At 48.8% G+C, this 13634-nt stretch overlaps 1 protein-coding gene across 1 annotated transcript in view; it reads right to left on the minus strand.

Moving 5' to 3' along the window:
* The window catches only part of CREG1 (cellular repressor of E1A stimulated genes 1), a 60488-nt gene extending 54807 nt beyond the window's left edge, over window positions 1-5681 (minus strand). Inside the window, exon 1 of the mRNA XM_082247015.1 lies at window positions 5315-5681. Within this exon, the coding sequence (XP_082103141.1) occupies window positions 5315-5599 (285 nt within the window). The 5' untranslated portion in view covers window positions 5600-5681. The remainder of the gene's footprint in view (window positions 1-5314) is intronic.
* Window positions 5682-13634: the final 7953 nt, after the last annotated feature.

Below are 13634 nucleotides of genomic sequence, written 5' to 3' on the forward strand. Positions count from 1 at the left end.
GTGTTATTTTGTGCCTGTTTACAAATCTATCTGCATATGCTAATGCAATGAGACTCACATTACCTGATAGTGTATATAATGTGTTTGTGTGGATTTAATAAACAGTTCTAAAACAGACCACTGCTTGAACCTCACACGGAGCCTTGTCTCGTTCTTGGGGGGATTCACTGTATGCTGTTGGAGACTGATTGCTAGGAGTGTAAGCTGATGTATGCTTTTCCTGTTCGTCTGCTAGCAGCTATTCGTGAGGTTCCAGGTTGGAGTGCTATTTTGTATCCAGTTCGGGAGTTTGATGTTCTGCAGTAGCTGTGCCTGCTCTCTCAGAAAGGGGCATATCGCCTAAACGGGTTTTTAACCCCTTGTCTGCTGAAACGGTCCGTTACAGCCGGCTCAAAGAAGGGGCGTGTGGACGATTGCGTCTGGAGTCGCCAACGTTTCGTCATAAAAAGACTTCATCTGGGCGTTATAAAACAGTGTCACAAACAAAAAACTACAATCCTCATTACTGAAATAACAGGAGAAATGAAGTCTTTGTTGAAAAAAAGAGTCCATATAATAATCAAAGAGTCCCAAGTGAAAAGGTGACTTTGGTAAATAATTGTTGTGATGATAGTGATAAATTCCAACACCAGCAAGGTAATATGAATGCACCCGAAATAATGGACCCGAAACTCCATATAGAATATGGGTCATTCAGAGCAGATTATGGTAGCACGTCCCTTCAAACAGCATACAGTTGCCCGATGTACAATGCTGGCATTCCCAAAAGCCCCCCCCCCCTCAAACTGACCCCCATTAGCCACCGCTGCAGAGGGCCTCAGCAGAGCATCTGGTGGAATCATCATACTTGTATTTCATTAAAGTAAAAGTGTGGGGCATAAATAAAAAAAAGAAATATACATACGCACCTACAGTATGTGGCTGCAGCTGTTCTCCACTCAGCTCTGTGCTCTGTCCCTCCAGCTCTCACTGGAGCACTGGGCTGTGGAGGGTGGCGGGAGCGGCTGGCTTAGCAACCACTTTAAAGTGGAGTTCAACCAAAAAGTGGAACTTCCTCCCATCTGCTTCCTCCCCCCCCTCCGGTGCCACATTTGGCACCTTTCAGGGGGGAGGAGTACCTGTTTTTGACAAGTATCCCTCCCCACTTCCGGGAGACAGCGACTTCCATCTTCTTTCTCCTTCCCTCGCTGCAGAGCCAATGAGAATACTCAGAGCGCAGCAGGGAACCGGCTGTGAAGTCAAAAGGCTTCATTGTCGGTTTCCCTCAGAGTGAATGGCAGCGGCAGCACCCAGCAGGGGAACCGGAAATCAGGTGGGGTGCAGACATTGTGGGCTCCCTGGACAGGTAAGTGTCTATATATTAAAAGTCAGCAGCTACAGTATTTGTACAGTATTTGTAGCAGCTGACTTTTATTTTTTCCACAGCTGGAACACCGATTTAAGCACTGGCTAGGAACACAGTTAACCCTTTGATTGCCCTCAATGTTTAACCCCTTCCCAGCCAGTATCATTAGTACAGTGACTGTATATTTTTTAGCACTGATCACTGTATTAGTGTCACTGGCCCCCAAAAAGTGTCAGTTAGAGTCAGATTTGTTCACTGCAATATCACAGTCTCCACCATAAGGGCTCTTTCACACGGGCGGTCCAATCAGATCCACCTGTCAGTTTTTTAGGCGGATCTGATCGGATGCCCCATTCAGCCCTATGGAGCAGCGGATGTCAGCGGTGACATGTCCGCTGACACCCGCTGCCATCTGCATCCGATCCTGTCCGTGAAATCCGGACGGATGGAAACCCTATTTTCCATCCATCCTCGGGATCGGATGAGAGCGGACATGCGGTCCGCTCTCATCCGATTCCCCATAGAGGGCAGCGGGGGCTGTGACACCTCCCTCTCCGCACTGCAAGCGGAGACGGAGCTGTCATCCGCCGGCTCAGCGGGGATCGCGGATCGATCCCCGCTGAGCAGCACGGATCCGCCTACAGAGGCGGACCGTGTGAAAGAGCCCTTACTAGTAAAAAAATATAAAAATAAATAAATAAATAATAAATATCCCACAGTTTGTAAACATTTGTGCAAACCAATCAATATACGCTTAGCCCCAGTTCACATTTGTGCAGATGCAGAGATCGCATGTAATTCGGAGCGCACTGCTCCTAAATTACATGCGATCTCTGTGCGGTGCAAATTTCAGCCGTACGCTTTGTATGTCTGAATTCGCACTAAACTCGCACATGAGGCTTTTTTTTATCCGCAGCAGAATCGGATCGCATAGTGCACTGCTCACCACCTGAATACAAAAATGTAATAAATTCTAATTTTTATTATTTTTTTTTTTTTTTAAATCAGCTTTTGTGCATTTATTACTTTTTTCCAAAAAGTAGACTGTACCTTTAATTTCAGACATTTTAAAAATGTGTTCTTGTGTAACATAAAAACATGACTCACATGACAGTGAGATGACATAAGAGGAGATAAGCCGCTTCCCTACACATGGCTCTGTGTGATAAACAGACGTGACATCATTAGATTAGGAGATCCTTCACTTGTTATGTACCTGCTGTACGGGGGTGGAAGGATCTCCATCATGTCAGCTCCCAAGAGATCTTCCCTTCCTTTAGTCATGGGCAGGCTGTGCCTGTTGTATGCAATAGCTGCCACAGGTGGCTGGAAAAGATTGAGATCTACCCATCAATTGTGGGTAGGTGAAGGGTAGACTGCGATCCTTCCTTACCGACCCGTGGATCTGGGACAGGAGGGGCGGCATTCACTGGTACAGATCCCCTTTCCTCCTGCAGCCACGGAAAGCTGCCTTCTCTCCTCTCCCCCCACCCCTGCTGGGATTCAGTGGCCGCAGAAATAAAATATAAGGAATTGACAGCTGTAAATGCCGCCCCTTCTGTTCCTGTTCCTCCTCTTTTGGAACCCCATATTCTTCCCATGTCAACCTCCCCCTGCAGCACTTCCAGCTTCCCTCCTCCCCTCTCCTGCCAGCTGTGGATGTTTCAGGGTAAAGACCGGGGTAAGGTGCTGATAAAAATGTAATTTCTCTCCTGTGTCCATCCATTTATAACTGAAACATAGTAAACTGTTTTTTACTATGCTTCAGTTTGTGAATGATCAGGAAGCCGCTTAGCACAGAGCACTTCTCATTCATTCACTGTCCGGTGCAGCTGAGGCTGCAGAGAAAGAGACTGGGGAATCTCTGTCCTTGGTTCCTTTCTCTGTCTCAAAAGTGAGACATCAGGGGTCGGTGTAGACTTTTGATAGTTCACCAAAGCCCCTCCAACAGGGCTGTTAAAAAAATAACTTGATGCCGCCTATAAGTGACACCACATATCGCAGCCCATCAGTGCCCATTAGTTCAGCCCATCAGTGCCGCCCATTAATGCTGCCTATCGCAGCCCATCAGTGCCGCCTATCAGTGCTGCCTATCGCAGCCCATCAGTGCCACCTATCAGTGCCCATTAGTTCAGCCTATCAGTGCCACCTATCAGTGCTGCCTATCACAGTCCATCAGTGCCCATTTGTTCAGCCTATCAGATCCACCTATTATTGCCCATAAGTTCAGCCTATCAATGCCACCTATCAGTGCCACCCATTGCAGCCCATCAGTGCCCTTTAGTTCAGCCTACGAGTGCCACCTATCAGTGCTGCCCATTAGTTCAGCCTATCATTGCCGCCCATCAGTTCAGCCTATCAGTGCCCATTAGTGCAGCCCATCACTGCCGCCAATCAGTTCAGCCTCTCATTGCCGCCCATTAGTGCCACCTATCAGTGCCCATCAATTCGGCCTATCAGTGGTCATTAGCGCAGCCCATTAGTGCCACCTATGAGTGCAGCCCAATCAGTGCCACCTATGAGTGCCCATCAGTGCCCCCCATTGCAGCCCATTAGTTCAGCCTATCAGTGCTACCTATCAGTGCCATTTATGAGTATCGCCCATCAGTGCTGCCCATTAGTTCAGCCTATCATTGCTGCCCATCAGCGCCACCTATCAGTGTCCATCAGTTCAGCCTATCAGTGCCGCTTATCAGTACCCATTATCGCAGCCCATCAGTGCCACATATCAGTGTCCATCAGTGCAGCCCATCAGTGCCACCAATCAGTGCCCAGTAGTTCAGCCTATCAGTACCCATTAGCGCAGCCTATCAGTGCCACTTTTCAGTGCCCATAAGCGCAGGCAATCAGTTCAGCCTATCAGTGCCAATCAGCGCAGCCCATCAGTTCAGACTATCAGTTTTACCTATTAGTGTCCATAAGTTCAGCCCATTAGTGCCCCCAGTTCAGCCTATTAGTGCCACCTATCATTGCCTATTAGTGCTGTCTTTCAGTGCCACCTATAAGTGTTGCCTATCAGTGCTTCCTATTAGTGTTGCCTATCGGTGGAGCCTATCAGTGACCATCAGTGCCGCCTAATAGTGTTGCCTATCAGTGACCATCAGTTCAGTCTATAGGTGCTGCCTCTCAGTGCAGCCTATCAGTGCCACCTATCATTGCCCATCAGTGCCACCTATTAGTGTTCAGTCTACTGGTGCCGCCTTTTAGTGCCAGCTATTAGTGCGGCCTATCAGTGCAAATCCGTGAAGGAGAGAAATTTCCCATTAGCAACATTTTATAACAGACAATGAATTTTTTCATTTTTTTCAAAATTTTCGGTCTTTTAGCCCAAAAAAAACTCCAGCTGTGATGAAATACCAGGATAAGAAAGGTCTAAAAAAAATGATAATAATGTCATATGAGTACAGTGTAGCATGACTGCGCAATTGTCATTCAAAGCGTGAGAGCGCTGAAAGCTGGCCTGGGCAGGAAGGGGGGGGGGGGAGTGCCTGCTGGGAAAGTGGTAAAAGGTCTAAGACATGTGACAAAGACTGCACCTCCATTGGCCAGCTGGGCCCCCTGAGAGAGGGTCATGTGACCTCCAGCTGGGCCCCCTTGGTAGAGAGTCACGTGACCTCCAGCTGAGCCCCTAGGAGAGGGTCATGTGACCTCCAGCTGGGCCCCCTTGGTAGAGAGTCACGTGACCTCCAGCTGAGCCCCTAGGAGAGGGTCATGTGACCTCCAGCTGATCCCCCTAGGAGAGGGTCATGTGACCTCCAGCTGATCCCCCTAGGAGAGGGTCATGTGACCTCCAGCTGATCCCCCTAGGAGAGGGTCATGTGACCTCCAGCTGAGCCCCTAGGAGAGGGTCATGTGACCTCCAGCTGAGCCCCCTGGGAGAGGGTCATGTGACCCCCAGTAACAACAGAGGCCCGCCCCCCCAGTCACACGACCCCGCCTCTCTGTGTGGTCTCCATGGTAACCTCTCACCTGTAGGTCCTGGACGGAGATCTCCATGGTGGTGAGGTAGAAGTAGGGGACGCCGCTGCTGTGTCTCCGGGGACCGTCGCTGATGGAGAACACGTTGGCGAAGGGTTGTCCTCTGACGGGCTCATGGCTGGAGATGGTGGCCAGGGCGCCCCAGTCACAGTGGTGGGCCACAAAGCGCGCCACCCGGGCTGTCTCGTTGCGCGGGGGGATGTGGGCCCGGGTCTGGGGCGCCCCCAGGAGGAGGACGGACACCCCGCAGAAAAACACGGCAGTCAGATGCGACATCTCGGTGACTGAAACTCAGAACCGAGCGCCAGACAGTTCCTTCTCCAGGACAGCCAATCGGCTGCGGCCATCGGACCCGCTCAGCCAATAGGAGCGCGGAAGAGGCGTGCCCAGTACGATGTAAACAAGCATTGATGTCTGTTTTTGTCTTATTGGTTCTTTTCCTTAGTCTGGCCTCTCACTAGCCAATGGCAGCATTTCTGAAAGGAGCTCATAGTGGCGGAGGAGGGGCTGTGGAGTGACATAGGAAGGGCCAATCACCGGGAGGGTGGGGGTACAATATTGACCAATCAGATTGTAGAAGGGGAGGAATCAATTTAAAGTTACAGTGCTCCTTGTTAGGGCTGAGTGTTCAAACCTTTTCTGTATTACAGGCATACCCCACTTTTAAGTACACAATGGGACCAGAGCATGTATGTAAAACGAAAATGTACTTAAAGTGAAGCAATACCTTTTTTCATTTCTCAATGCATGTAAATACACTAGCTCCATAGGAAATCTTGGTCAGCTTGACATGGCATTTCTCCCAAACAATGTGATAAGGACACCAAGCTTGGGGAGCATGTTAAGGGGATCCAGGACTATGACATGGTAGATTACCTAGGCAAGCTGGCCGGCCACAAAAAATGATATGTTGTAGTTCTGGGTCCCCTCTCGGTGCTCCCTAAGTTTGGTATCCCTGTCACTTATGGTTTGGGAGCAGTGCCATGTCAAGCTGACCAAGATTTCCTATAGACGCCAATGTTAAAAACCGGGAGTAGTGTCATGCCAAGCTGAACAAGCTGTGTCCTTACTCGCGAGTGTATGTAAAGTGAGTGTACTTAAAGCGGGGTATGACTGTACTTGGAAATCTCCACTCACCGGTCACTTTATTAGGTACCTGTTCAATTGCTTGGTAACTGAGTATTGTTGCTGACCATATCCATCCCTTTATGACTACAGTGTCCCCATCTTCTGATGGCTCCTTCCAGCAGGATAATGCACCATGTCACAAAGCTCCAATCATCTCACCACTGGTTTCTTCACCATGACAATGAGGTCACTGTACTCCAATGGTCTCCACACTCACCAGATCCGGTCACTGTCCTCCAATGGCCTCCACACTCACCAGATCCGGTCACTGTCCTCCAATGGCCTCCACACTCACCAGATCCGGTCACTGTACTCCAATGGTCTCCACACTCACCAGATCAGGTCACTGTCCTCCAATGGTCTCCACACTCACCAGATAAGGTCACTGTCCTCCAATGGTCTCCACACTCACCAGACCAGGTCACTGTACTCCAATGACCTCCACACTCACCAGATCCGGTCACTGTACTCCAATGGCCTCCATACTCACCAGATCCAGTCACTGTACTCCAATGGTCTCCACACTCACCAGATCCGGTCACTGTACTCCAATGGTCTCCACACTCACCAGATCCGGTCACTGTACTCCAATGGTCTCCACACTCACCAGATCCGGTCACTGTACTCCAATGGTCTCCACACTCACCAGATCAGGTCACTGTCCTCCAATGGCCTCCACACTCACCAGATCCGGTCACTGTACTCCAATGACCTCCACACTCACCAGATCAGGTCAATGTCCTCCAATGACCTCCACACTCACCAGATCAGGTCAATGTCCTCCAATGGCCTCCACACTCACCAGATCAGGTCACTGTACTCCAATGGTCTTCACACTCACCAGATCAGGTCCCTGTACTTCAATGGCCTCCACACTCACCAGATCTCATCCAATAGAGCATCTTTGGGATGTGATGGAAATGGAACTTCCCATCATGGATGGGCAGCCGACAAATCTGCAGCAACTGTGTGATGCTTTCATGTCACTATGGAGCAAAATCTCTGAGGAATGTTTCCAACACCTTGTAGAATCTATTCCACCAACAATGAAGGCAGTTCTGAAGGAAAAAGGGGGTCCAACCCGGGACTAGCAAGGTGTACCTAATAAAGTGGCCGGTGTGTGTATATCTCTACTGGTAAATGTCTGCTGATCCATTGGACTGATGCAGTGTGTAGTGTCATGGATGGAGAGGACATTTGTATTGGCAGACAGGTGCCAAAGCTACAGGTGTAGTAGGGGTGAGTGTTGAAGTGTGAATGTAAGGGGGAGGGGCCAGTCATGGTGGCCAGATGTCCTCTGTTTCTCTCCTCGTTGAGCACCCAGTGTGGGTCACATGAGGGGCCAACCCCAGGGAGGGTTCTTCTGGGCTACACTTTGTACAGGATTACTGCCGTACACATGGGGTACCAATACTCATAACCCGGACAGATAATTAACCACTTAAAGACCGGGCCTATTTCTGACATTTGTTGCTTATAAGTTAAAATCAGTATTTTTTGATAGAAAATTGATTAGAACCCCCAAACATTATATACAGTGGGTATGGAAAGTATTCAGACCCCCTTAAATTTTTCACTCTTTGTTATATTGCAGCCATTTGCTAAAATCATTTAAGTTCATTCTTCTTCCTCATGAATGTACACATAGCACCCCATACTGACAGAAAAACACAGAATTGTTGACATTGTTGCAAATTTATTAAAAAAGAAAAACTGAAATATCACATGGTCCTAAGTATTCAGACCCTTTGCTGTGACACTCATATATTTAACTCAGGTGCTTTCCATTTCTTCTGATCATCCTTGAGATGGTTCTACACCTTCATTTGAGTCCAGCTGTGTTTGATTATACTGATTGGACTTGATTAGGAAAGCCACACACCTGTCTATATAAGACCTTCCAGATCACAATGCATGTCAGAGCAAATGAGAATCATGAGGTCAAAGGAACTGCCTGAAGAGCTCAGAGACAGAATTGTGGCAAGGCACAGATCTGGCCAAGGTTACAAAAAGATTTCTGCTGCACTTAAGGTTCCTAAGAGCACAGTGGCCTCCATAATCCTCAAATGGAAGACGTTTGGGACGACCAGAACCCTTCCTAGAGCTGGCCGTCCGGCCAAACTGAGCTATCGGGGGAGAAGAGCCTTGGTGAGAGAGGTAAAGAAGAACCCAAAGATCACTGTGGCTGAGCTCCAGAGATGCAGTCAGGAGATGGGAGAAAGTTGTAGAAAGTCAACCATCACTGCAGCCCTCCACCAGTCGGGGCTTTATGGCAGAGTGGCCCGACGGAAGCCTCTCCTCAGTGTAAGACATATGAAAGCTCGCATGGAGTTTGCTAAAAAAACACCTGAAGGACTCCAAGATGGTGAGAAATAAGATTCTCTGGTCTGATGAGACCAAAATAGAACTTTTTGGCCTTAATTCTAAGCGGTATGTGTGGAGAAAACCAGGCACTGCTCATCACCTGTCCAATACAGTCCCAACAGTGAAGCATGGTGGTGGCAGCATCATGCTGTGGGGGTGTTTTTCAGCTGCAGGGACAGGACGACTGGTTGCAATCGAGGGAAAGATGAATGCGGCCAAGTGCAGGGATATCCTGGACAAAAACCTTCTCCAGAGTGCTCTGGACCTCAGACTGGGCCGAAGGTTTACCTTCCAACAAGACAATGACCCTAAGCACACAGCTAAAATAACGAAGGAGTGGCTTCACAACAACTCCGTGACTGTTCTTGAATGGCCCAGCCAGAGCCCTGACTTAAACCCAATTGAGCATCTCTGGAGAGACCTAAAAATGGCTGTCCACCAACGTTTACCATCCAACCTGACAGAACTATAGAGGATCTGCAAGGAGGAATGGCAGAGGATCCCCAAATCCAGGTGTGAAAGACTTGTTGCATCTTTCCCAAAAAGACTCCTGGCTGTATTAGATCAAAAGGGGGCTTCTACTAAATACTGAGCAAAGGGTCTGAATACTTAGGACCATGTGATATTTCAGTTTTTCTTTTTTAATAAATCTGCAACAATGTCAACAATTCTGTGTTTTTCTGTCAGTATGGGGTGCTATGTGTACATTCATGAGGAAGAAGAATGAACTTAAATGATTTTAGCAAATGGCTGCAATATAACAAAGAGTGAAAAATTTAAGGGGGTCTGAATACTTTCCGTACCTACTGTATATATATATATATATACAGTATATATATTTATTTATTGATTTAGCATTGACTCTGGAGAATAAAATGGCAGTCGTTTCAATATTTTATGTCACATGCTATTTGCGCAGCGGTCTTTCAAACGCTATTTTTTTGGAAAAAATACATTTCACTGAATTTTAAAAAATACTAAACAGTAAAGTTAACACCAATTTTTAGTATAATGTGAAAGATAATGTTACACCGAGTAAATAGATACCCAACATGTCACGCTTTAAAAATGTGCGCACTTATGGAATGGCGACAAACTACAGTACTTAAAAATCTCCATAGGCGACGCTTGAAAAACATTTTTTAATGGTCACCAGTTTAGAGATGCAGAGGAGGTCTTTTTGCTAGAATTATTGCTCTCGTTCTAGCGATCGCGACGATGCCTCACGTGTGATTTGAACACTGTTTACATTTGCGGGCGTGGCTTACGTATGCGTCTTCTATGGCACATGAGCACACAGGGACGGGGATGCTTTAAAAAAAAAATATATGTCTTGTTTATTTATTTATTTTTTTTATTACACTGTCCCTTTAAAAAAAAAGAAATCTGATTACTTTTATTGCTGTCGCAAGAAATGTAAACATCCCTTGTGACAGTAATAGGCAGTGACAGATATTCTTTATGCACTTCCATGTATTCAAAACAGCAAAATTGGTGTTTTTGAATACTTTGGATTTTTTAAAAACGGTGCCGTTGGCTGCCGAGTAAACCGGAAGTGACCCTGCTTCCGGGTTACTACAGCGAAGACCCGATCTAAAGACCCTGTGGTGGCTGGCTGGCACCCTGTGGTGGGTGGCTGGCACCCTGTGGTGGATGGCTGGCTGGTACCCTGTGGTGGGTGGCTGGCAACCTATGGTGGGTGGCTGGCTGGCTGGTACCCTTTGGTGGGTGGCTGGCACCCTGTGGTGGGTGGCTGGCAACCTGTGGTGGGTGGCTGGCTGGCTGGCACCCTGTGGTGGGTGGCTGGCACCCTGTGGTGGATGGCTGGCTGGTACCCTTTGGTGGGTGGGTGGCTGGCACCCTGTGGTGGGTGGCTGGCAACCTATGGTGGGTGGCTGGCACCCTGTGGTGGATGGCTGGCTAGCTGGTACCCTGTGGTGGGTGGCTGGCACCCTGTTGTGGGTGGCTGGCTGGCTGGCACCCTGTGGTGGGTGGCTGGCACCCTGTGGTGGATGGCTGGCTGGTACCCTGTGGTGGGTGGCTGGCAACCTATGGTGGGTGGCTGGCTGGCTGGCACCCTGTGGTGGGTGGCTGGCACCCTGTGGTGGGTGGCTGGCTGGCTGGTACCCTTTGGTGGGTGGCTGGCACCCTGTGGTGGGTGGCTGGCAACCTATGGTGGGTGGCTGGCTGGCACCCTGTGGTGGGTGGCTGGCTGGTACCCTTTGGTGGGTGGCTGGCACCCTGTGGTGGATGGCTGGCTGGTACCCTGTGGTGGGTGGCTGGCAACCTGTGGTGGGTGGCTGGCTGGCTGGCACCCTGTGGTGGGTGGCTGGCACCCTGTGGTGGATGGCTGGCAGGCTGGTACCCTGTGGTGGGTGGCTGGCACCCTGTTGTGTGTGGCTGGCTGGCTGGCACCCTGTGGTGGATGGCTGGCACCCTGTTATGGGTGGCTGGCTGGCTGGCACCCTGTGGTGGGTGGCTGGCCGGCACCCTGTGGTGGGTGGCTGGCACCCTGTGGTGGATGGCTAGCAGGCTGGTACCCTGTGGTGGGTGGCTGGCACCCTGTTGTGGGTGGCTGGCTGGCTGGCACCCTGTGGTGGGTGGCTGGCCGGCACCCTGTGGTGGATGGCTGGCTGGCATAGGCAACTGTTAGCTGGCTGGCTTTGGCAACTGTCCGCCAATACAAATGTACTCTCCATCCATGAAACTGTACACTGTATCAGTCCAATGGATCAGCGGACAATTCTGGCTTTGTTCTGGACTCTGGCAAGCCGGCGGACACGCCGGCTGGTTGCTTGGGTCTTCCCGGTGGGACGGCAGAGCATCAGAAGGCGGCGAGACGGGGGGGGGGCAAGACGTCCCCTTTGGCTGCTTGTGATAACAGCTGATCGTCTGATTAGTTGCATCAGTTGTTATCACATGAAAGCAGTCCCTATTTTAGTAGACTAAAATATGACTAAAACTAAAATAATTCAAACGACTAAAACAAGACTAAAACTAAAATGGCATTTTAGTAAAAAGACTATGATTAAAACGAAATTGAAAATTGACATCAAAATGAACACTCCTCTGCTGGCCATTTCTAAATCAGCAACACGATTCCATCCAGAGCCTGTAATAATAGCATAATAAGGTTTAAACATGTATTGCACCACCGCATAAGTATAAGTTTGCACTTCTGATTACCAGAAAGCAATATTTTTGTTTGTTTTATGAAACTCGGTTTTATTTATAAAGACTTTTTATATCACAACGGCTAAATCTGTGTCTGTAGTGCGTGTTCAACCCGTAATACCAGAAATAATGACATTATTCGATTTTTACTCCAGTAGTATATAATTCGTTTGGAAATCCTAGAGAAATGTACAAATATAACTAAAACTAAATCTAAAATTTGCTGCCAAAATGAACACTGGGTACAACCACTTCCTCAAAATGAAGCACGGGTATGTGATTTTGCGGGAAGTGGTTAAACATGAACGAACTCTAGTAAACTCTCTTGATGTAATGTACTTACTGCTGTAACCTGAGCATTTAGGAGGGACACAAAGAGCCATTGCCCTCTCCACCTGTCCAGCGTATCACCGCTACCTCTCTCCCAGTACAGGTATGGGGTCCCGCTGTGTGCCTAGCATGAAGTGCATGCCTGCACTTCACTTAAGCCTCGTACAGACGATCAGATTATCGAACGATCTTGCGTCCCTATTTTGTGGCATGCTAGTCTCATATGGAAAGCGAAGAGGTTACTTTCATATGAAAATTCTCCTACGACAGAATTCAACTTCAGAAGTGATGTCCTGTGTTGAATTGTTTTGTATGTGTTCTTTCCTTTCTGAGCATGCCTAGTCTTGCTCTTACGATTTTTTTCGGATGAAAACTGTACTAACTAAATGAAAATCGGACGTTGTGTTGACGTACGATAAAAATTGTAAAGCCTGCACATCCAGATTTTGTTGTCTGAAACTTCATAATCGGCTGTTGAAAGCACTATACTAATGATCTGAAAATCGGCAGATCGTTCGTCGGACCAAATTTTACTTCCGATTTTCATATCATGTGTACGGGCCTTTAAAGTGGAACGTTAGTCAGAAAATTAAGTCCTGCTAGATGACTTCAGGCCAGTGGCTGCCGGTGCGTTGGGGGAGCAGGGGCGCCGCCCCCCCATCCATGCGTCCGGCCCCCTAATCTACATGCGGGGCACCGGACGCATGGAGTTCAATGGGGTTTTTTTTTTCTTCTGAAGCACGTGATTAGAGCCAGAGGCTCTAATAGGCTTCAGAAAAGGGTGGACCCTGGGCGCAGAGCAGTGCGCCTCGAGCCCACCCATTGTGTGACAATAGCGAATAAATATTCGCTATTGTCACACGGATCCTCCTCCTGGCCAATCAGGAAGCGGTTCCGAGACCCGTTTCCTGATTGGCTGAAAGGCGAACCTTTGCCATTGGCCGAGGAGGAGGAGGAGGACTCGGGAGATGCGGAGGACTGAGTAGAAGCCACCGCTGCATCAGGTAAGTGCACTGGTCTCTCTGGCACACTGTGGTCACTCTACATTGAAGGGGGCACACTGTGGTCACTCTACATTGAAGGGGGCAGGCTGAGGTCACTCTGCATTGAAGGGGGCATGCTGCGGTCACTCTGCATTGATGGGGGCATGCTGTGGTCACTGCATTGATGGGGGCATGCTGTGGTTACTGCATTGATGGGGGGCACGCTGTGGTCACTCTGCATTGATGGGGGCACGCTGTGGTCACTCTGCATTGATGGAGGCACGCTGTGGTCATTCTGCATTGATGGAGGCACGCTGTGGTCACTCTGCATT

The sequence above is a fragment of the Pelophylax lessonae genome (assembly GCF_965119305.1).
Source record: "Pelophylax lessonae genome assembly, chromosome: 2".
Classification (NCBI taxonomy): domain Eukaryota; kingdom Metazoa; phylum Chordata; class Amphibia; order Anura; family Ranidae; genus Pelophylax; species Pelophylax lessonae.